Here is a 21,342-nt window from a genome sequence, read left to right on the forward strand (position 1 = left end):
ATGGTAAACTTGAGAAAGAAGTTTGGTCAAAAAAATGAAAACAAAGGACAAAATGGAAACAGAGGAAGTTGTGAGAAGGTGCAGCTGGTAGAAGTGGATTATGAATTCATGCTACAGTTTCATGTGGAATCTTAATCCAAAGTAGAGCCTGAAGAACAGCCCACTACCAACGGAACTCAATCCACACACTTCGAAACTGGCATGATTGTGGCATGCACTTGCTGTGTTTCTGGGGGAGACACCTATCAAGGAAAACAGCAGTGACACCAGAAAAAGAGATGCATCAACCAAGGCATCAAGTAATAGAAAACAAATATTGATTTATTTTAATTATCAATGAACATTTTATTTTTCTTACACGACCTGGAAACACATGGATGAAGATCTTCGTCGTCACGGTCGATCTTCGCAGAATCTGCCAGTGGTGGTTCCCATGTGCGAGCCCATGTGCCTCAACAGCTAGTTTCTTCAGATTGACACACGTCTTCCCACGTCCCACGTAGGTAATCGATCTGACTTACCCTGTTTTATTTATCAATTGTTTTTTTTTTCTTCTTCTTCTGAAAGCGTTCGTTTGTAGACGGTGTCTAAGTCAACAGAACTGTGTATTCTGAATCGCAGGTGTTTAGCTCACGATTGCAGGTTCCCAATATTTCTAGGTGGAATTTTTATGAACTTAAAGAGCTTACGTATTATAAGTACGCGTGCTAATGACGCTGGGATTTCGTTTTTTTTACTGAGAGATCGTCTTTAATTGAATTAAATTGTTAGAAATTTCGTTACTCCGTAGCAGCGCCTTCCCTTTTTTCTTACTTCGCCCCTTAGTTCAACGTTTACAAGAAAGTGTTATTGGGGGACAAAAAAAAAGTTTAAATAGAATTCAGTTCAACGTCGATTTTCGGTTTTGTCAGACTTACAATGGTGTTGGTGCTGGTCCGACCAGCTCCGTTTCCTTGCGCGTTATTGTAAAGCCTTTCAGTGTAAAAGTCGGCGTTCATTTATTGTGTCCGTAATTCTAGTGTCTCAACGAGTTGTAAATCGGAAACGGATTTGACGCCTCGACAACAATTCTGCAAATCGGTGGAATTTGTGCGGGACTACTTATACAGGTCTTTTGTGTATTTGTAAATCGTCTGCCACACGGAATCACAATTCTAAACTGCCATGTCCGAAAAACTTTGTGTCATTCGTTGAATAGTTTATATTGATCGTCGGATGAACTACAGGGACGTCAGCCACTTGTAACCACGGGATGGCGCGTGCTGTGAGTAAGTGAAAAGTAGGAAATAATCAACTAAAAACAAACCCAACTGCTTGTATACGCATATTTAGGCTAGTAATTTTTTATTAATTATTTAGAAGTGCTCCAACGTAAGTGCACCTTCAAGCGAGCGCCATCGGCTACGTTGTCACGCAGCAAAAGCCAATCTGTTCATTCTGATTACAGTGTGTATTTACGGCGACGTGTCTTGAAGAAAATGTCATGAGAGGATCGTGATCTTATCATTTCTCAGGTAAGCACAGCTTATTTTATTTTTATGTATTTCAACTCTTCAAAAATGAAATAATGCATGTAACAGAAAAAAAAATGACGTCATGTTGTAATAATTAATCAGCTGTTCCCCAACACTGGAAAAAGATTTGCACTGCTTGGTAACAACTGGTTAGTTTCAACTGATTTTGAAAGTTTCATTTGTAAATCAGGAAATTCTCAATCATAATATTCTTTAACTATGGTTCTTAACTTTCTTGGTCTTGACGTTTGCCTTTGCGCTTAACCCATCTGTGTTCGATTGCTTCGCTGTTTTCATAAAATTCCCTTTGAAGGTTTTTATACTGTAAAGCGTCCCCCCCCCCTATTTTACGCTTCCGCAAGCGCTCTTTCAACCAGTCCTCTGGATTTTAAAGCTTCGTTGTATTCTTGAGTAATTTTCCTCTCAAAGTATTCGACTTCGTGATGGGCAATTATATTGGCATCTAAAACCCACCTCAAATAGTCGGCAGTTAAATGTTTATAAACTTTTGCCATCACTTTTAGCGGCTGCCTTTCGAAAATGGGTTTCAGCCAATTCTCATTGACCGAGTGAAATATATATATTTCGTATTAATATAAATAAACAGGCATTACCGAGCATACGCCATACGGTTAAAAACAAACAAGCAGATTTCACAAATCGAACAGCGCGAATCACAAATTAATTTCCCATTTTCCCTTACCTCTTAAAAAGACTGTCAAAACGAAGTATACCACTCGATTCATATATAGCTTAGGACTATCTTTTACTGAAGCTGGAGCGTGAATGCCAATTGCCAACGCTTTCTTGTAACAATTTGGGGCGACGTCATCAGCGGATAACTTGGGAACGGTTGCTCGGTGTTGCAACGCTAGTCGGCAGTTTGAATGTACAGCGGAGTCCAATGCCACAATTTAAAATCTCCAGGATTTCCGTCTGCGGTTGTTGGCTACGAGTCAAGTCTAGTTCATACGTACACGATTTAACATGTTGATTATTAAATATTTCTCGCGACGATAATTTGCAGATTAAATTGGACGTCAAACATTGGGTAAAAACCCTGATTCGATCAGGTTTTTTTATACTGCTGTTGGCATCTTACTCATTGCTCTTTCTTAGGTTATGCACATATAATTCGTCGTTACTTTATCCATCCAATGCCGGATGTGTATTAGCACTGATACCGGTCGGCATCGGTTGCCATCATTTGCCAACAACACCAAATAAAACAAGGCATTTTCTCGTCGACAGTAAGACGAACGGTGGGGAAGAAACAAAAACCAAAACTCAAATCTTATTGCCCTCTTTTCCTTTGGGTTTCTTACGATCCTTTTGATCCTACTATTTTATAGGTCCATTCGCTGACGAGGATTGGGCATATTTTTTCTTCCGTCATGCCACTTATTTCACAACTTCCCAGTAACAAATTGCAGAAGGGCGCACAAAGGTGAGCTGCCGTAGAATAACGCCATTATACACGTAGTTTGTGCTATCTATTATATTGTATTGGCCATACAAGGAAAAAATAAAAATAATGAGAAGTCATTGGAAAAGTGGACTGGGTCGGTGTAATTGCCATGTCCGGATGCTTGGTGTGTCGGGTGGTCTTAGTTGAAATGCCGGAATTCCATCGCATTGCTAAGTATCAAAATAGAACCACTTAATTATTCGACTTGTTGATTAACAATTTGACTGTCTTCAAAGCCATTTTGCGTAACATGAACGGGTAATAAAACGTGCGAGTGGTTCTGTACCTTGGTAGTCTAACAGTAATAGCGTCTGCATGCAGTGACACAAACAGCCTTGTTAGGAGCGGAGTAGCATTTCTGCAGGCACGCGGTGCACACGGCAGCTTTGTCAATTTCTTCCACTAACGCCTCCTTGATAGCGTCGCCCTCGCGCATCGAAATAGCTGTTGGAAAATCAAATCATTTGTGTCAGGCGAAAATTGAATCTTTCAATCGAAAATGGGCGATACCTTCTTCTCCTTGTACTTCACTGTCGAATGGAACAGCAGATGAGCTGGGTAAAACGGCAGCGCAAATGGCGACGAAGAAGACCTGATTTAACACAGCAATAACCAAGTCAATTTCATATCTTATTTAGAGTTAACTAATAGAGGCACAACATGGAACAACAATATTATTGATTTTTACAGAATCAGTGTCTAAGCCTGCCCAGTGTCAGAAATAAGAAGGAAATACAAAAGTTGACAGGCTTTGACACAGAAGCAGACAAAAAATTCAAATTGTTTTGCTTACCATCTGAATAATGAAATTCATTTTTAGGGCGATGTGTTGCAGCTGTTGGAAGACGATGAAAGCGAATGATGAGCTCGAGGCCCTTTCACATATCATCGACGTTTATTTATACTCGGATCACGGACGCTGTCACGTTAAGCTGCTAATTTAGGACACGTGGAAGAGCGTAGGTGTATGTACACATCTGCCAACCCGTCGATGTCCAATTTGTACGCATTTAGACGTGTAAACGCTCAAACTCTGCTGAACTCTGCTAAAACAGGTGCGTAATTTCGAAGGCTATTCAGATTAAATCAATAAAAAAAAAAAGGTTGGGAAAAAGTGTCGGACGCGCGCTATGACGCTGGCGTTGCGCTAACGTCCACCGTTATTGGATTGGCGAAAAGATTTAACGTCAAATCACGCATTAGCAAAATCAGACGTTAGCGCAATTTTAATCGCCAGCCCTTTAAATTAATAAAAATTCCACCTAGGGTTATTGGGATCCGGTTCAATCGTGGGCAACACCTGCGAGTCAGAATAAACATGGCCCTGCTCACTAGATACACCGTCGACCAACGGATGTCCAGTGACGACCTGCTTTCGCGTATGGAGCAAAGTCAACATCCGACAATTTTTCCCATACTTTTTTTATTGATTTAATCTGAATCACCTTCAAAATTTCGCACCTGTTCGGCACGGCGCTCGGCAATTCGGCAGAGTTTGAGCGTTTACACGTCTAAATGCGTACAAATTGGACATCGACGGGTTGGCAGATGTGTACATACACCTACGCTCCTCCACGTGTCCTAAATTAGCAGCTCAACGTGACAGCGTCCGTGATCCGAGTATAAATAAACGTCGATGATATGTGAAAGGGCCTCGAGCTCGTCATTCGCTTTCATCGTCTTCCAACAGCTGCAACACATCGCCCTAAAAATGAATTTCATTATTCAGATGGTAAGCAAAACAATTTGAATTTTTTGTCTGCTTCTGTGTCAAAGCCTGTCAACTTTTGTATTTCCTTCTTATTTCTGACACTGGGCAGGCTTAGACACTGATTCTGTAAAAATCAATAATATTGTTGTTCCATGTTGTGCCTCTATTAGTTAACTCTAAATAAGATATGAAATTGACTTGGTTATTGCTGTGTTAAATCAGGTCTTCTTCGTCGCCATTTGCGCTGCCGTTTTACCCAGCTCATCTGCTGTTCCATTCGACAGTGAAGTACAAGGAGAAGAAGGTATCGCCCATTTTCGATTGAAAGATTCAATTTTCGCCTGACACAAATGATTTGATTTTCCAACAGCTATTTCGATGCGCGAGGGCGACGCTATCAAGGAGGCGTTAGTGGAAGAAATTGACAAAGCTGCCGTGTGCACCGCGTGCCTGCAGAAATGCTACTCCGCTCCTAACAAGGCTGTTTGTGTCACTGCATGCAGACGCTATTACTGTTAGACTACCAAGGTACAGAACCACTCGCACGTTTTATTACCCGTTCATGTTACGCAAAATGGCTTTGAAGACAGTCAAATTGTTAATCAACAAGTCGAATAATTAAGTGGTTCTATTTTGATACTTAGCAATGCGATGGAATTCCGGCATTTCAACTAAGACCACCCGACACACCAAGCATCCGGACATGGCAATTACACCGACCCAGTCCACTTTTCCAATGACTTCTCATTATTTTTATTTTTTCCTTGTATGGCCAATACAATATAATAGATAGCACAAACTACGTGTACAATGGCGTTATTCTACGGCAGCTCACCTTTGTGCACCCTCCTGCAATTTATTGCTGGGAAGTTAAGAAATAAGCAATGAGTAAAATGCCAACAGCAGTGTTAAAAAAGCTGATCGAATCAGAGTTTTTACCAAATGTTAATAGTGGTTATCAGTCTTGACAGGAAAACTAAACAAATATGTAAATAAGTTACTATCCTTAATTTACTAAATTTGGTTGGGGTGCGATATAAATTTTATATTACATCACGAATGGTGGTGATGTAATGTTTTTTTTGTTTGTTTGTTTTTTGCTGAAGGTCATTTTTTTATATGCAGTTGCAAAGTTCAATATTTCGTTCCTGAAATTTTGTTTCTTCCTAGCAACGCCTCCAAATGTCTTCCCTTTCTTCTTAATTCGCCCCAATTTTCAACGTTGACAAGAAAGTGTGGGGTGACAAACAAAGTCGAAACAAAACTTCGAAGGGCGTTGCCGCTGTCAGTTCAACGCCAATTTTTGTATTTGCCAGACGTTAAATTGTGTCGATAACGAATAATGGTGGTTATCAAGCCGGCCGGCCAGCATCGCCTACTTTTTTAAATGTTTAGCCGTTTAGTGAAATAGTCGACGTTTATTAATTGTTTCGCAATTCTATTATATTAACGAGTTGTATCTAATTTGACGCATCGACAGCAGTGCTGCAAATTGGTGGAATTGATGCGTGACTGCATAAATGTATTGTGCCTTTGTGCGATAAAACGGATGCCACACGCAATCCGAATTTTAAACTGCCCATTTCCGAACAACTTGGTTGCGTCATTCGTCTAGTTTATTCTGAGCGCCAGTAACTATAGGGACGTCGGTCACTTGAAATAGGTCGGAATGGATTTATCCAGTTTCTTATTTTTGGTGTAGAGTGGAAAAAAGTTCTTAGTAACCGATCAACAACGAAAGCTGCGGTAGTCCTTTGCTCTTTCTCCGTCACAAAATGACATTGAAAATGAAGTTGTATCAGTTTTTATTTTTATTTCGTGTGATCGGCATTTGTTATTCACTTCCGCAAACTCTACGCCAACTGCCTCAGCCTTCTGAAGATATTTTTAACGAGCATCCGTTGTCAGAGATGACGAAAATAAATAATCAACTCGTGGGGCTGACGACGAGTGAACACCAGAAGTTGATTCATTCACCAACAGGTAACATATTTTGTCATTTGAAAACTCCATCACGAAATTACCTTCAACTCCTGCAGAGAGAAACGAAAATGGGCAGGATGTCAGTGCAGTTTCTTCTTATTCACCTGATGCGTTTCATCCGACAGTTCCAACCGAACGTCCTCACATTCCCATTGCCGAACCCAATTTCCCAAGAGTGGCCGTTCCGTTTGCTATTGGCATGTGGGTCCTTGGCATCTGCATAGTCAAGACAGGTATAATTAACCATTTTCTATTTACTATATTTTCTATTATTCCCACATTTTCCTTGTCAGTTGTGAACGGTTGGCCGAAACTGTTAGCCTGGTTCCCCGAAACCTGTTGCTTGATCGTCGTCGGGTTCGCCGTCGGAGGCGTTTTGTACGCCACCAAAACGGCCGTATTGTCCCCACTGTCATCGACCATCTTCTTCTTCTGTATGCTGCCGCCCATCATTTTGGATGCCGGTTATTTTATGCCCAATCGACTCTTTTTCGACAATTTCGGCACAATTCTCCTCTTTGCCGTGGTGGGGACAATATTCAACGCCATTTGTATAGGTAAGATGATAAATTAACGATGTTACTGGACAACTACTTCATTTTGTGTCATTATTTTAATTGAAGGTGTTAGTCTGTGGGTCTGCGGTTTGTCCGGTCTGTACGATTTCGAGATTTCTTTGCTGGAAACGCTCCTTTTCTCATCTCTCATATCCGCCGTCGACCCAGTGACTGTACTGGCAGTTCTCGAAGAAATTCACGTTGATAAAGTTCTCTACATTATTGTCTTTGGAGAATCATTGATGAATGATGCTGTCTCTGTGGTAATTATTTTTTTCTTTATCTAAAATCAGTTTTTCTTTTCTTTCTATAATCATGGTTATTCAATTAGGTTCTGTATAACATTTGTGACTCTTACGTCACTCTTGGCGCCGACAAAATCCAAACGGCAGACGTTTTGACCGGATTCGCCGAATTTATTGTTTTGGCTGTTGGCGGAACGATAATCGGCATCGTTTGGGGATTCCTGGCCGGTTTCGTCACCAAATTTACCCACCGTGTTCCAGTCATCGAGCCCGTCTTTGTGTTCATTATGAGCTATGCAGCTCTAATTAATGCTGAAGCCTTTCAGTTGTCAAGCATTCTTTCGTAGGTCACATTTTTACTTTACGTCTAAATCAGATTTATGTAAAATTTTATCCATTATCCATTAGAGTCATGTTTTGTGGAATCACTATGAAGAACTACGTGGCAGAGAATGTGTCGCCCGCTTCCCTGACGACCATCAACAAGGGACTGAAGGCGATGAGCAATTGTTCTGAATCGATCATATTCATGTTCCTAGGCATCACTACCGTCAACGACCATCACGAGTGGAACACGGCCTTCATTCTCCTCACCGTATTTTTCTGCACGTTCTACAGAGCAATTGGTAAAAATCCCCTAAACTCTTTTGTATGGTAAACATCAGTATCGTTTAACTCATTCTGAATTGTTGGTTGCAGGCGTTTTTCTTCTGTCGGAAATCGCCAACTATTTCCGCCTTCACAAACTGAATTTCGTCGAAAAGTTGGTCATGTCTTACAGCGGATTACGCGGAGCCATCGCCTTCGCTTTGGTCCTCCTCATCGATCCCAGTCGCATCCCCCGTCAGCCGCTTTTTGTAACCGCAACCATCACTGTCGTCTTCTTCACCATTTTCTTCCAGGTCAGTTTGAATCGATTTGGCTTGCCACTTTCCCACGCCGTAATCGAATTTCATCAACAGGGCATCACCATCCGACCGCTTGTGAGATTCCTCAAGGTGAAACAAGAAGAACACCAGGAGAAAACGATGAACGAACGTCTTCATGAAAGGGTTAGATATTTTCAATTTGACTATTACAGCATTGAAATAAATTCATTTTAATCATTACTAGATGCTTGACTATACGATGGCGGGAGTCTCAGATGTGTTGGGTCAATGCAATAGTATCAAAATTCGTAACAAGTGAGTTTACTTTTTCTTTTACTTCCAGAAATGTACATAGGCATAGTATTAAAATGTGTTGACATTCATGCGAATCTGGTTGCGCTGTTATTCATCGACTAACATGTTAAACAAAGGTTCAAGCAGTGGGATTACGCTTACATCCGCCCTTGTCTGATCCGTGGAAAGAGACACCGTGAACCTAAAATCACGGAGACCTACTGGGCATTGACAATTCTCGAGGCAACAGAATTAACCGTACGCAATCATACGAACACGACGCAGTCTGGTTCCGATTCCTTGGCTAATTCCAACCGTTCGTGCAGCAGCAGCACCCTTGTAGCGAGAAAATTGTCGCCGCAGTCAATGTATCGTGATTTCCTTACGTTTACGATTTGCCTTAACTAGAAAAACAATTTTTAAATGATCTGTTTTTAGGGAGGGTGCAGCTCGCAATTTGAACACATCGAAGCGCGAACCATCGGCAAAAATTCGGGATCCTGCTGAGGTGTGCCATCATCACGTTGCCTGCAAACTTTATCGTTGCAAGGTGAGATGAAACCAACAAATGAATTTGTGCAGTCCTGATCATCTTGTTCCGTTTAGAGCGTTGGGCATTCAAGATGTTCTCGTCACGTCGTCAGTCGTGACTGCGATCTCAATCCGAAAGGAAAAACGAATCGTGGTTACGACGACGTAGAAGACCAAGTTTTATTTCGTTCCGCAGACTCCAATCCACGTAAATACCTTATTTGCTTTGTGCTATTTAATTGCCTTGTGACTCTTATTAATTCATCGTAGATGGAGTAGAACAACAAAGCACTTCAACGGTGTCAGCCTCTGCATCGTGCGAACCGAACGCTAATTCACGCATCTCTGCTCAATTTTTAAAATAATAACCAAATTTTTTATCACGGAAATATTTTGTATACATCCTAATTAAAAGACTAGAAGATTAGATCTAGACTTGGCTATTTGATTGGATCAAGCTGTGACTCGTTTTTTATAATTATTGTATCATTAGTGGGAATAATCGGGAATAATCAACTGTAAGGATAGCAGGATACCGTTCGTCTCACTTTTAACTTTTTTTTACTTATTCATTGTTTTTGTGAATATATTTTCATAGCCCATATTTAATTTTTTGCTAGATAGAACAGCGTCCATAGTTGATTGGAAAAACTCTGTCCTCGTGTACACCCATGTGAGTGTGGAAGTATTCACGCGGACCTCATTTTTCCGTCATTCACCTGATTTCTGTGAATGGAGCCCTTGCTGTGGATGCCTGGCTGTATTTCCCGGGTTTCAAGGTAGGAAACATCTTTCTCTATATTCTTCTTTTTTGACTAGTTGGTGCCGTCGTATGATTATTCCTGAGCTAGACTGCAACTATTTTCTCTTAAAAACTCTTAACATCTGAATCGCATTTCAGCTGAGGGCGTTTGACACTGCAATGAGTAACGGTGAGGCAGGCTATTTAAATCAATTTGCGAAATACGAGAATCAGTTTGAGTAAAGCAATTAGTATATTTCTTCAGAATAATGATGACGGAATCAATTAATTATAGAAAGAAAAAAAAATTAATCTAAATTGAGAAATGATCTACAGTATATGCGAATCGAAGCAGAACTGTACGAACAGTTTGAATGACTTACAAAAATAGAACGACTCATATTGTTGTTGTTGATGACGTTTCAGTTGGATGAATGTCGAATGTAGGTCGAATGATGCAGAGTGGACTGGTCCTCGGCTTTTTTATACCATTTGAAAACCAAGAAAGTTTAGGCGGCCGGGTAGACTGTAGAGTCCTATAGGATTGGCGGGGAAAGAGTTCCCTGGGACCGTAGAGCTGATGGGTAGCACAATAGTCGTATTTAATTTAATCTCCTTTTCCTTTTTATTTCTTGGGGAAATCCGAGCGACATTGAAACATTCGGCAACAAATAAATGCCTAATTCATGTCGAAATGGGTTTTATGTCATCAATTTTAATATTAAATCCATTTTCCCTGGGTGTGAGGTGGGAAAACTCTAAAAAATGTCAAATGCTTTCAAGTTGAAATAAAGGCAGAAGGTCAGGAGAGCTCATCGTTACATTTCACCAATTGACGTTCGCAGTGAAATGAAATTATCAGTGAAATCTTTACGTCATCAAACGCTAAGAAAAAGTCAATTTTTAGTCCGAAATAAGAAGCTTTTCTCCTATAGTCACTGATTATAGTATGAGTCGTATATATTTTCCGCAGAAAAGAATAGATATTGCCATTAAAATCTCGTAAAAGTGCACGCGAAATCCAACAGGTAAAATTTTTGGAATAATTATTCGACATTGTCAACTGGCTCGACTGCGGCGCGGACGTCTTCCACAATGAAATCCGCGTACGGATCGAATTCGTCTCCCTCCTCTTCATAAAAGTAATTGAGTTCGTGAAAGGGAAACGGATCGGGTTGCACATCGGGAGGCAGGTAATCGGAATCCACGTCTTCGTCAGGTGGAATAGAGAAATCAATTGAAAGAAGATTGAGTCCAAACGTCGAAGGTGATACAGGATCATTTACGGGGAATGGCGAAGGTGATACTACATCGGAATTATTTTTGGAGCCGGGTGTTGAAGATTCCAACTGGATAGTTGCCGACTCCTGCATTTATATTCATTCGGAAAAAATAACATTAAGCCTATATTATACCAGCCAATGACATTGGACAATAATAATTTCTTACCGCAACAACGACGAAGCAGTCGTGAAATTTCATTTTTCAAAGTGAAGGAATAAGAGTTGGGCAATTTAATGAATCGCCAATTGCCAACAGATTGCTCTTTTATAGACACCTCACCTTATGTAGGTCTCAAACTAGTGTACTATTCGAACTGACTACCAATCTACTATGCTCCCCTAGCAATGGAAATAAACTGCGCTCCCTGGATTCAGACACGAAATAGACATCTGTGCAGAGCCACTCGGCGCGGCCATTATTGTTGCTGACGTCAGTCAAGTGCCAGGCGCTTGAATATTATACAGTAGATTTCTGGCTGTTTTAAATAAACGGTCGGATGTTTTTTTTTATAGACATCGGTGAATAGGAAATACGTTGGTGACGCACTATATTATATCTCGTGTCGATAAAAAGAAAAGAAACGGCAATTTGACAGAAACAGCTTTCGTTTTCAGTCAGAACGAGAAAAATACGGTTTGTGTATTAGTAAGCAGACGAATATGCTGATAGCAAATGTATCCGGTGTCATTCCATTTCCGACATTTCATTTCAAGACATAATATGTTTTTGCTGTTATAAGAATAGCCTCCATATCTCTGCTACAATTCATTGATTATATATTTTATACAAGTAGTACCATCAAAATCATAGAGAAAGAAACTGATGATGGCGATGTCCACCATACCCATATCCACCGTAGTTTTTACGACAGCTCGACATCGACAGTTGAGCGGTCAAACGATTTATCTTCCGTATCCATAGCTAATTCATCAATTCAATAAAAGAAACATCACTTTGAAATCAGCGACTCAAAATTGCATTCTCAAGGAAATCAAAGTGTTACCCGTGTCCGTGGTATGGACGATGCCCATGTCCATATCCACCTCCATATCCACCACCATATCCACCATAGCCGGAAGGTCGGCCGACGCCTCCGTAGCCTCCGTGACCGTAAGGTCTGCCCCAGCCGTAGCCTCCTCCCAAGGCCGATCCGATGAGACGTCCAAATTGGCCCTTAGCCGATCCTGTTGCTCCTACAGTCGCCGGTTTAAGTGCAACTGCTTCAGCAGTCTGCAATTCTGCCGACTCCTGTGTATTTCATTTGGAGAAAAGATTGAAAGTAGAGTCTAATGATATCAAACCAAAAAGTTTTTTTTAATAATTTCTTACCGCGATAACGACGAAGCAGACGACAGTCAGGACGAAGCAGGCGAGAAATTTCATTTTTCAAAGTGGTGCTGGAACGGAGCTGGCCGATTCAGTGAAGAGCCAACTGCCAATGGATGGCTCTTTTATGGGCCCCTAACCTGGAGCTCCAAAGAGTATAATATATACTAGAGAAAGATCTAGCTAGAACTATCGACTACATGGAATTATTATATACTGTATCTAGGCTACATCTGTGCAGAATTGCATTGACGTAGATAAAATGCGAGGCAACTGATGAGTTCATTGCCCCGACCAACCGCCAGACCGACTTTCAGGAACCCCTTTTCGTCAAAAACACTTTTTCGTTCTCAGTTAAGGAAAAAAATGGGCCACATGTTGTTACATTTTTTTCTGTAAAAAATACCATCTGTTTTATTCCATGGACACACCGTGGTGCATATTATCAGAACGGGCAGGTATTATATTAGTAAATTCACTTCCATTGAATAAATATCTAAGCGAAAGTACTACGAAAGTATAAATTTGCATGAAACCTCTTAGGAAGGCATGAGGAAATAATTATTATTTTCAAATTATTTTAAAAATGTTTTAGCAATAGAAATGGTTTGAAATTGTATTTTTTCAAGTTGTTTTGTAAGACGGAGAACATAACGCGCGTGATTTTTATTGGGTAATTGAACAAGTTATTGTACTCTCGCTTGAACTTGAAATGTTTAGACAATTTTAAGTTTTTTACTTGAAAACCTCTTGTCGAAATGCGTCCTCTTCTAACAGACGACAAAACAAGAATGAGAGTATATAGAATATCCCGCAAAAATTCTCTCACACCCGCATTCACCGACTAACAAGAGTATAGACATTATATAAATACCCACGTTCAACTGGTATTTTCTGGTTTTCGCCAGCACATTGAAGAACCAATTCAGTTCAATATGTGACTTTTGGGTTTTTCCATTCTGCCTGTAAGGCCTACACTTGGATTTTCACGTAGCTATGATTACGGAAACTTTATTCCTTTGGTGTCAAATTATTGAATTTGAGAATTTATTTTAACATGTTCTTCTAGAGTTTCATTTTGTTTCTACTTCAGTCATCATCGGGGTGGAACAACCATCTTCTATATTTTTAGACGTTTCGCATCCGCGCCGTTGCTGCTCTTATCCCGTCGCTGCCTTGGGTCTCTCACTACAAAAGAACTTGTCTAACTTGCCCAGTTAGACTGGATCCATTCGGCAACACAGGGATGGCCAGCCTATAGGCCGTTACTAGAGTAGGCCATGGGAGTAAGGAAGCTTGGGAGTAAGAAAATATTAGTATTGCTGGACAAGATATTGGGGAAAAACAGACTGGTCGCCGAAATACTCTATCAAGGAGGCGTTAGTGGAAGAAATTGACAAAGTTACCGTGTGCACTGCGTGCCTGCAGAAATGCTACTACACTCCTGACAAGGCTGTCTGTATCAGAGTATGCAAATCTTCGTACTGTTAGATTACAAAGGTACAGACCCACTCGCACGTTTTATTACCCGTTCATGTTACGCAAAATGGCTTTGAAGACAGTCAAATTGTTAATCAACAAGTCGAATAATTAAGTGGTTCTATTTTGATACTTAGCAATGCGATGGACTTCCGGCCGGCATTTCAACTAAGACCACCCGACACACCAAGCATATATATAAATATAATAGATAATAAATATAATAATAAAAAATTACGAGATTGGAAAAGTGGTTCGTTAAAACTGCCATGTCAATATGCTCGGTGGGTCGAGTGGTCTTACCTGAAATGCCGGAAGTTTATCTCAACGCTGGTAAAGTAAAAGAAGAACTCCTTAATTATTCTAGTTGGACAATTGAGTAATTTAGCTAACTGTCTACATTGTCATTTTAGATAATATAGCGGATTTAAAGAATTTGAGGGGGCATGAACTTTGGTTTTCTAACAAGACGAAGTTCTGCAATTAGTGATACAGAAATACTTGTTAGGAGCATAGTAGCATCTCCGGATGCACTCGGAGCACCGGGCAGATTTGTCTATTTCTTCCACTAACGTCTCCTTGACAGCGTCGCCGTCGGTCATCGAAATAGCTATTGTGAAATGAAATCATTTGTGTAAGGCAAAAATTGAATTCGATCGAAAATGGGCGTTACCTTGTTCTCCTTGTACTTCATTGTCGACTGGAACGGGGGATGAGCCGGGTAAAACGGCAGCGCAAATGCGCGTAAATGACGACGAAGAAGACCTGATTTAAGACAGCAACCAAGTCAATTTCATATCTTATTTAGAGTTAACTAATAAAGGCACAACATGGCTTATTATTGATTTTTACAGAATCAGTGTCTCAGCCTGCCCAGTGTCAGAAACAAGAAGGATATACAAAACTTGACAGACTTTGGCACAGAAGCAAGTAAATAATTCAAATTGTTTTGCTTACCATCTGAATAATGAAATTCATTTTTCTACGGCGATGTGTTGTTGCTGCTGGAAGAAGAGGAAAGCGAATGATGAAGCTCGAGGCCCTTTCACATCTCATCGACGTTTATTTATACTCGAATCGCGGAAGCTGTCACGTTAAGCTGGTAATTTAGGACGAGCGTAGGTGTACATCTGTCAATCCGTCGATATCTATTTTGACTAGTGTAAACGCTCAGACTCTGCCGAACTCTGCTAAAACAGGTGCGTAATTTCGAAGGCTAATAAGATTAAATCAATAAAAAAAGTATGTGTAAAAGTGGCAATGTTGACATTGCTTATAATCGAAAGCAGGTTGTCACTGGGCATCCGTTGGTCGACGGTGTATCTAGTCAGCAGGGCAATGTTTATTCGCACTCGCATATGTTGCTCATGTTTGAACAGGATCCCAATAACCCCAGGTTGAATTTATATTTATTTAAAGAGCTTGCGATTAAAATAGCCTACGCGTGCTATGACGCTGGCGCTTACGTCCGCCGTTATTGGATTCGCGAAGAATTACGTAAAATCGTACATACTTATTGCTGAACTGTTCTCGAACAACTGAGCGGAAACTAAACAATTAAGGAAATGGGTTATTATTCCTTAATTTACTAAATTTAGTTTGGGTGCGGTATACATGTTATATTACATCACGAATGGTGGTGATGTAATGTTTTTTTTGTTTGTTTGTTTTTTGCTGAAGGTCATTTTTTAATATGGAGTTGCAAAGTTCAATATTTCGTTCCTGAAATTTTGTTTCTTCCTAGCAACGCTTCCAAATGTCTTCCCTTTCTTCTTAATTCGCCCCAATTTTCAACGTTGACAAGAAAGTGTGGGGTGACAAACAAAGTCGAAACAAAACTTCGAAGGGCGTTGCCGCTGTCAGTTCAACGCCAATTTTTGTATTTGCCAGACGTTAAATTGTGTCGATAACGAATAATGGTGGTTATCAAGCCGGCCGGCCAGCATCGCCTACTTTTTTAAATGTTTAGCCGTTTAGTGAAATAGTCGACGTTTATTAATTGTTTCGCAATTCTATTATATTAACGAGTTGTATCTAATTTGACGCATCGACAGCAGTGCTGCAAATTGGTGGAATTGATGCGTGACTGCATAAATGTATTGTGCCTTTGTGCGATAAAACGGATGCCACACGCAATCCGAATTTTAAACTGCCCATTTCCGAACAACTTGGTTGCGTCATTCGTCTAGTTTATTCTGAGCGCCAGTAACTATAGGGACGTCGGTCACTTGAAACAGGTCGGAATGGATTTATCCAGTTTCTTATTTTAGCTGTAGAGTGGAAAAAAATTCTTAGTAACCGATCAACAACGAAAGTCGTGGTAGTCCTTTGCTCTTTCTCTGTCATAAAATGACAAATTTGTATTCATTTGGTCTATGGCTGGATGATTGAATTGCCTTCGCTGTTGTAATAAGCAATTGAAAATGAAGTTGTATCAGTTTTTATTTTTATTTCGTGTGATCGGCATTTGTTATTCACTTCCACAAACTCTACGAAAACTGCCCCGAATAGACTCCAGTTGATTCAGTAAGGCAGACATTTACTTGCCCATATACGTCGACTCGATTCCTTGTCAACTTTCTCAAGACTTTTGTCCGTCCATAATTTCAGTACGACTTGAACATAGTTTCTTTGGATGAATGCCGATTCCATGTTCCATGTTCCATGTCTCAATTGTCTCATCGATTCCGTCTCCATTTTTTGGACGACGTTTTTCATTTTGGCTTTAGGTGATGTAACACATTTTTCGATCCATTCAACAATGAACTCTTCTTAGTCCGCAATCTCTATTTTTCTGAATCCTAAAAGGAAGTTTACTGTAAAATCAGTGTATATCTTGCGCTGTCCTTCAGTTCAAAATTAGCAACTCCGCTTGCTTCTAGCGAGAGTCAAGTAATTCTTTTGTTTTCTTCCTTTTTCGTTCTCTTCTCTAGTTCTCTTCTTCGATTTTTCTGTTCCCCAAAAGCAAAATATGAAAATAACAACCGACCACGCTGGTTAAAGGATCATGTTAGACCCTGACCATTGTTGAAACGAGTTTAATCAGAGTTAATTTATTATCATTAATCAAATTATCATCAAAATTAACGCAATTAATCAAGCAACTACTCGATGCATACGGTTAAAAACAAACAAGCACATTTCACAAACCAAACATCGCGAATCACAAAATGAATTTCTCAGTTATCCCTTACCTCTTAAAAAGGACTGTCAAAACGAAGTATATACCACTCGATCCACATATAGCTTAGGAGTATCTTTTACTGAAGCTGCAGCGTGAATGCCAACGTTTTCGTGTAACAATATGGGGCGACGGCATCAGCGGATAACTTGGGAACGGTTGCTCGGTGTTGCAACGCTAGTCGGCAGTTTGAATGTACAGCGGAGTCCAATGCCACAATGTAAAATCTACAGGATTTCCGTCCGCGGTAAGGCCTTGAGGCGCTAGAAAGTTTTTATTGTTGGCTACGAGTCAAGTCTAGCTCATACGTACACAATTTAACATGTTGAATGTTAGTATTTCAGATTTCACGCGACGATCATTTGTAGATTAAATTTGACGTCAAACATTGGGTAAAAACCCTGATTCCACCAGGTTTTTTTTTCTTTATTTATATAAATGTATAGGCCTACTGCTGTTGGCCTCTTACTCATCGCTCTATTTTAGGATATATAAATACAGTTCGTCGTTACTTTATCCATACAATGCCGGATGTACTAGCACCGATGCCAATCACACTAAATCAAACAAGACATTTTCTCGTCGACAGTGAAGTCGAGCGGTGGGGTAGAAACAAAAGCCACGGCCCAAATTTTATTGCCTTCTTTCCCTTTGGATTATTTTTGATCATGCAATTTTCTTTGTCCATTCGTTAACGAGGAACGGTAATAATGTTTCTTCCGTCATGCCACTTTTTTTTTAAATTTCCCAGTTAGTAACAATTTGCAGAAAGGCGTACTAAAGTCGCTACCGTTGAATAACACCATATTATACACACAGTTGATGCTATATGTGTATTGGTCATACAGGGAATTAAGAAAGAAACAAAAAAAAGTCATTGGAAATGTGGACTGGACTGGGTCGATAAAACTGCAATGTCCGGGTACTTGTGGGTGTCGGGTGGTTCTGGATGAAATGCTGAAAGTCATTACTAATAAAGTAAAATAAGAATAACTGACTGTCTAAAATGCCAGTGAAAATGGTAATTTCAACGGGTAAAGAGTTTGAGAGAGCATATACCTAGTTCTTGCTGCCGGTACCCTTACTCGCGCATTTTCTTTCACATTCGACTTTGTTTTTTTCTATTTTGCATGTCTCACTGCATTTGGTTCCGGTGTTCTGATTTGGTTTTTTAGTACTACCCTTTGGTTTTTTAGTACTTTTACCATCACCTTTACCAGGATTTTTACCTTTGCTGTCCATTTCTTCCCTTACCACCTTATCGACAACGTCGCCCTCGCGCATCGAAATAGCTGTTGGGAAATCAAATCATTTGTGTCAGGCGATAGTTGAATTTGATCAAAAATGAGCGATACCTTGTTCTCCTTGTACTTCACTGTCGACTGGAACAGCAGATGAGCCGGGTAAAACGGCAGCGCAAATGGCGACGAACAAGACCTGATTTAAGACAGCAACCAAGTCAATTTCATATCTTATTTAGAGTTAACTAATAAAGGCACAACATGGCTTATTATTGATTTTTACAGAATCAGTGTCTCAGCCTGCCCAGTGTCAGAAATAACAAGTATATGCAAAACTAGACAGACTTTGACACAGAAGCAGGTAAATAATTCAAATTGTTTTGCTTACCATCTGAATAATGAAATTCATTTTTTAGGGCGATGTGTTGTTGCTGCTGGAAGAAGAGGAAAGCGAATGATGAAGCTCGAGGCCCTTTCACATCTCATCGACGTTTATTTATACTCGGATTGCGGACGCTGTCACGTTGAGCTGCTGATTGAGGACACGTGGACGAGCGTAGGTGTACGTACATCTGCCAAACGGTAATTGCTCAAACTCTGCTTTAAACAGGTGCACCCAGAAATGGAAATATTGTTAGTTGTTGACTTTGCTCATGGTCGAAAGCATGTCGCCACTGTGCATTCGTTGGTTGACGGTGTCTAGTTAGCAAAGCCATATTTATTCGCACCCGTTCGCACCGCAGGTGTTGCTCACGATTAAACAGAATCCCAATATTCCCAGGTTGAATTTTTATTGATTTAAAGGGCTTGCGATTGAGGTAAGCGCGCGGTGACATTGGCATCCTGATAGGATTCGCGAAAAGAATTACATTAATTTATGATGAACCTAAAAGCGCAGTTACTTATTACGAGAAAACAGCTACGATTAAGAAAATAGGTTACCGGTACTTTTCCTTAAAATTAACTAACTTTAGTTGGGGTGTGGTATACATTTTATGTTACATAACGAATGGTGGTGGTGATTTGATGAGATGAACTATTAGATACTAGAATCACAGCTAAAATAATCCCAATCCGTATAGCCGATGTCGATCGTGAGTGAGAAAACTTTGAAAAATGAAAACTGCTTTTATCCTTTTTGAGCGGTTTGGATTTGAGAGGGGGGGGGGGGGCATTTTCTTTCTTTCGATATCTTAAATTCTCAGGCAGGGCTAATTTGAAGAATAATGTCGTCTGCTTTTGTATTGTCTACCAGAGACAAGAAAACGGAACGACCACTGTTTTGGATTACAAAAATGTGTTCGTCGTGTGAAGTCTGGTGTCGCGGATAACTGTTCTTGTGCAGCACATCAAAGAAAATCTGGTGAAATGTTTCTTCGTTTTCATTACGTACAAGTAACACACAGGCATAGAATGGCTGGATGGTATCGGCAGCTATTTTTCATAGAGTCTTTATCAATAAACCTGGTCGCATTCGTATTGTGGGGAAATGTGGTTTCATTAAATTTTGTCCGCTTTCGATAATGAGCCATCGAATATCTGATTCCCAACGCACACATTCAACACATGCTGTACGTCGTTGAATCTATATCATGCTGAGCGTTAATTGACATTCGTTTTGGATTCATGCAATGGCAATTCCATGTGCACACAGCTGGCGCTGTCCGCTCTGTGTCAACACTTTTTTAATCATCATCCAGGCTGTTCATTTGGTTGGTTTCCAGGTTTCCAAAAAAAAAAAGAAAAGTAACGGAGCGGAGACGACTAAACAAAACGATTACTTTTTGGGGAAACCGTGGATGCACGAGTGAACGAATCAATAAAATTACAAAAATTTGGTCGTCGTGTGAACTCTGGTGTCGCGGATCTTCGTGAACTCCCTCCGATGCTATTTATAGCAGGTAAATAGAATAATAAAAAAAAAAAATACAAATGGAACAATTATGGGAGCTTTTATAGAAGAGAAAATCTGTTCCAATTTTTAGTTCCTGACTAACATTTATCACGTAAGCCCCCTGATGTTGATGCATGGAAGTTTGTTTGCACTGCAAGTCTGCAACCCTTTGCTTTGTGCACATTTGAGGCCTGAGACAGCTATATCATAACAACACAATATGTAAGTTTTGCTTGTGATGATATTGACTTGTCATCAGTAACAATCTTATCGCTTGGATAAGTATGTGCGTTCCTGGACGTGCTAGTGACATGCTAAATGCTAAATATTCGTATGATGCATGGTTTGCTTCAATGAGTGTATCTTGGAAACCTTTAATTCTCCCATTTATAAAAATCAGGGTTAACCCAACTTTTCCTCACTTGTAAAATGTTTCTGTAAATATTTTTCGTAACTAATTAAAATTTTTTTGTTTAGACAAACAGCAACCCGCAGCAACCATTGTTTGATTGAAAAAACTATGTCCTCGTGTACACCCATGTGAGTGTGGCGTGAGAGTATTCACGAGGGCGCCGTTTTCCCTATCCCTACGCATGGATCACCTGTGGATGCCTGGCTGTATTTCCCGGGCTTAACGGTAGGAAACATCTATCTCTATATTCTTCTTTTTTGACTAGTTGGTGGCGTCGTTCGATTATTCGTGAGCTAGGCGATTGAATGGAACTGTTTGAGCTCTTGTCGATTTTGTTGACTCAGTCGACTGCAGATCAGGCTTGTTTAGTTTTGTACCTCACCATTTTCTCTGTGACGGGTGAGGTGAGAAAACCCTGAAAAATGTCAAATGCTCTCAAGGTGTAATAAGTTGCATTGCACCTATCGACATTCGCATTTAAACTGTCATGAGTGAAATCTGCACGTTATCAAACGCTAAGAAAGAGTCAATTTTTAGTCCGAAATAAGAAGCTTCTCTCCTATAGTCATGTGGGTTATAGTATGAGCCACAGAAAAGAATAGATATTTCAA

At 40.1% G+C, this 21,342-nt stretch overlaps 4 protein-coding genes and 2 long non-coding RNA genes across 6 annotated transcripts; 2 read left to right on the forward strand and 4 right to left on the reverse strand.

Annotated features, from left to right (window-relative positions):
- Window positions 1-367: 367 nt before the first annotated feature.
- Window positions 368-2,905, forward strand: LOC124313685. The gene is made up of 3 exons (XR_006910989.1): window positions 368-503; window positions 1,199-1,268; window positions 1,360-2,905. It is a non-coding gene; the product is annotated as an uncharacterized LOC124313685 (long non-coding RNA).
- A 92-nt stretch (window positions 2,906-2,997) lies between these two features.
- On the reverse strand, window positions 2,998-3,852 carry LOC124313570. Its single transcript, XR_006910802.1, has 4 exons — window positions 3,776-3,852; window positions 3,493-3,574; window positions 3,269-3,426; window positions 2,998-3,152 (listed from the first exon to the last, which is right to left on the reverse strand). It is a non-coding gene; the product is annotated as an uncharacterized LOC124313570 (long non-coding RNA).
- Window positions 3,853-5,993: 2,141 nt separating this feature from the next.
- Window positions 5,994-9,599, forward strand: LOC124312899 (sodium/hydrogen exchanger 2-like). Its single transcript, XM_046777452.1, has 13 exons — window positions 5,994-6,676; window positions 6,733-6,909; window positions 6,970-7,233; window positions 7,300-7,496; window positions 7,565-7,821; window positions 7,887-8,104; window positions 8,178-8,380; window positions 8,441-8,530; window positions 8,592-8,662; window positions 8,779-9,009; window positions 9,080-9,191; window positions 9,248-9,380; window positions 9,443-9,599. The coding sequence occupies exons 1-13, from the start codon at window positions 6,469-6,471 to the stop codon at window positions 9,535-9,537; spliced, it is 2,256 nt and encodes a 751-aa protein (XP_046633408.1). The 5' UTR covers window positions 5,994-6,468; the 3' UTR covers window positions 9,538-9,599.
- A 179-nt stretch (window positions 9,600-9,778) lies between these two features.
- LOC124313498 lies at window positions 9,779-11,567 on the reverse strand. Its single transcript, XM_046778457.1, has 2 exons — window positions 11,364-11,567; window positions 9,779-11,281 (listed from the first exon to the last, which is right to left on the reverse strand). The coding sequence occupies exons 1-2, from the start codon at window positions 11,394-11,396 to the stop codon at window positions 10,961-10,963; spliced, it is 354 nt and encodes a 117-aa protein (XP_046634413.1). The 5' UTR covers window positions 11,397-11,567; the 3' UTR covers window positions 9,779-10,960.
- Window positions 11,568-11,805: 238 nt separating this feature from the next.
- LOC124313508 (keratin-associated protein 19-2-like) lies at window positions 11,806-12,681 on the reverse strand. Its single transcript, XM_046778469.1, has 3 exons — window positions 12,528-12,681; window positions 12,202-12,446; window positions 11,806-12,119 (listed from the first exon to the last, which is right to left on the reverse strand). Exons 1-3 carry the CDS (start codon window positions 12,579-12,581, stop codon window positions 12,101-12,103), a joined length of 318 nt encoding a protein of 105 aa, XP_046634425.1. The 5' UTR covers window positions 12,582-12,681; the 3' UTR covers window positions 11,806-12,100.
- A 1,783-nt stretch (window positions 12,682-14,464) lies between these two features.
- On the reverse strand, window positions 14,465-18,932 carry LOC124313784. Its single transcript, XM_046778594.1, has 6 exons — window positions 18,814-18,932; window positions 18,540-18,621; window positions 18,414-18,476; window positions 17,944-18,154; window positions 14,677-14,768; window positions 14,465-14,613 (listed from the first exon to the last, which is right to left on the reverse strand). The coding sequence occupies exons 1-6, from the start codon at window positions 18,832-18,834 to the stop codon at window positions 14,465-14,467; spliced, it is 618 nt and encodes a 205-aa protein (XP_046634550.1). The 5' UTR covers window positions 18,835-18,932.
- Window positions 18,933-21,342: the final 2,410 nt, after the last annotated feature.

The sequence above is a fragment of the Daphnia pulicaria genome, chromosome 9 (assembly GCF_021234035.1).
Source record: "Daphnia pulicaria isolate SC F1-1A chromosome 9, SC_F0-13Bv2, whole genome shotgun sequence".
Lineage (NCBI taxonomy): Eukaryota > Metazoa > Arthropoda > Branchiopoda > Diplostraca > Daphniidae > Daphnia > Daphnia pulicaria.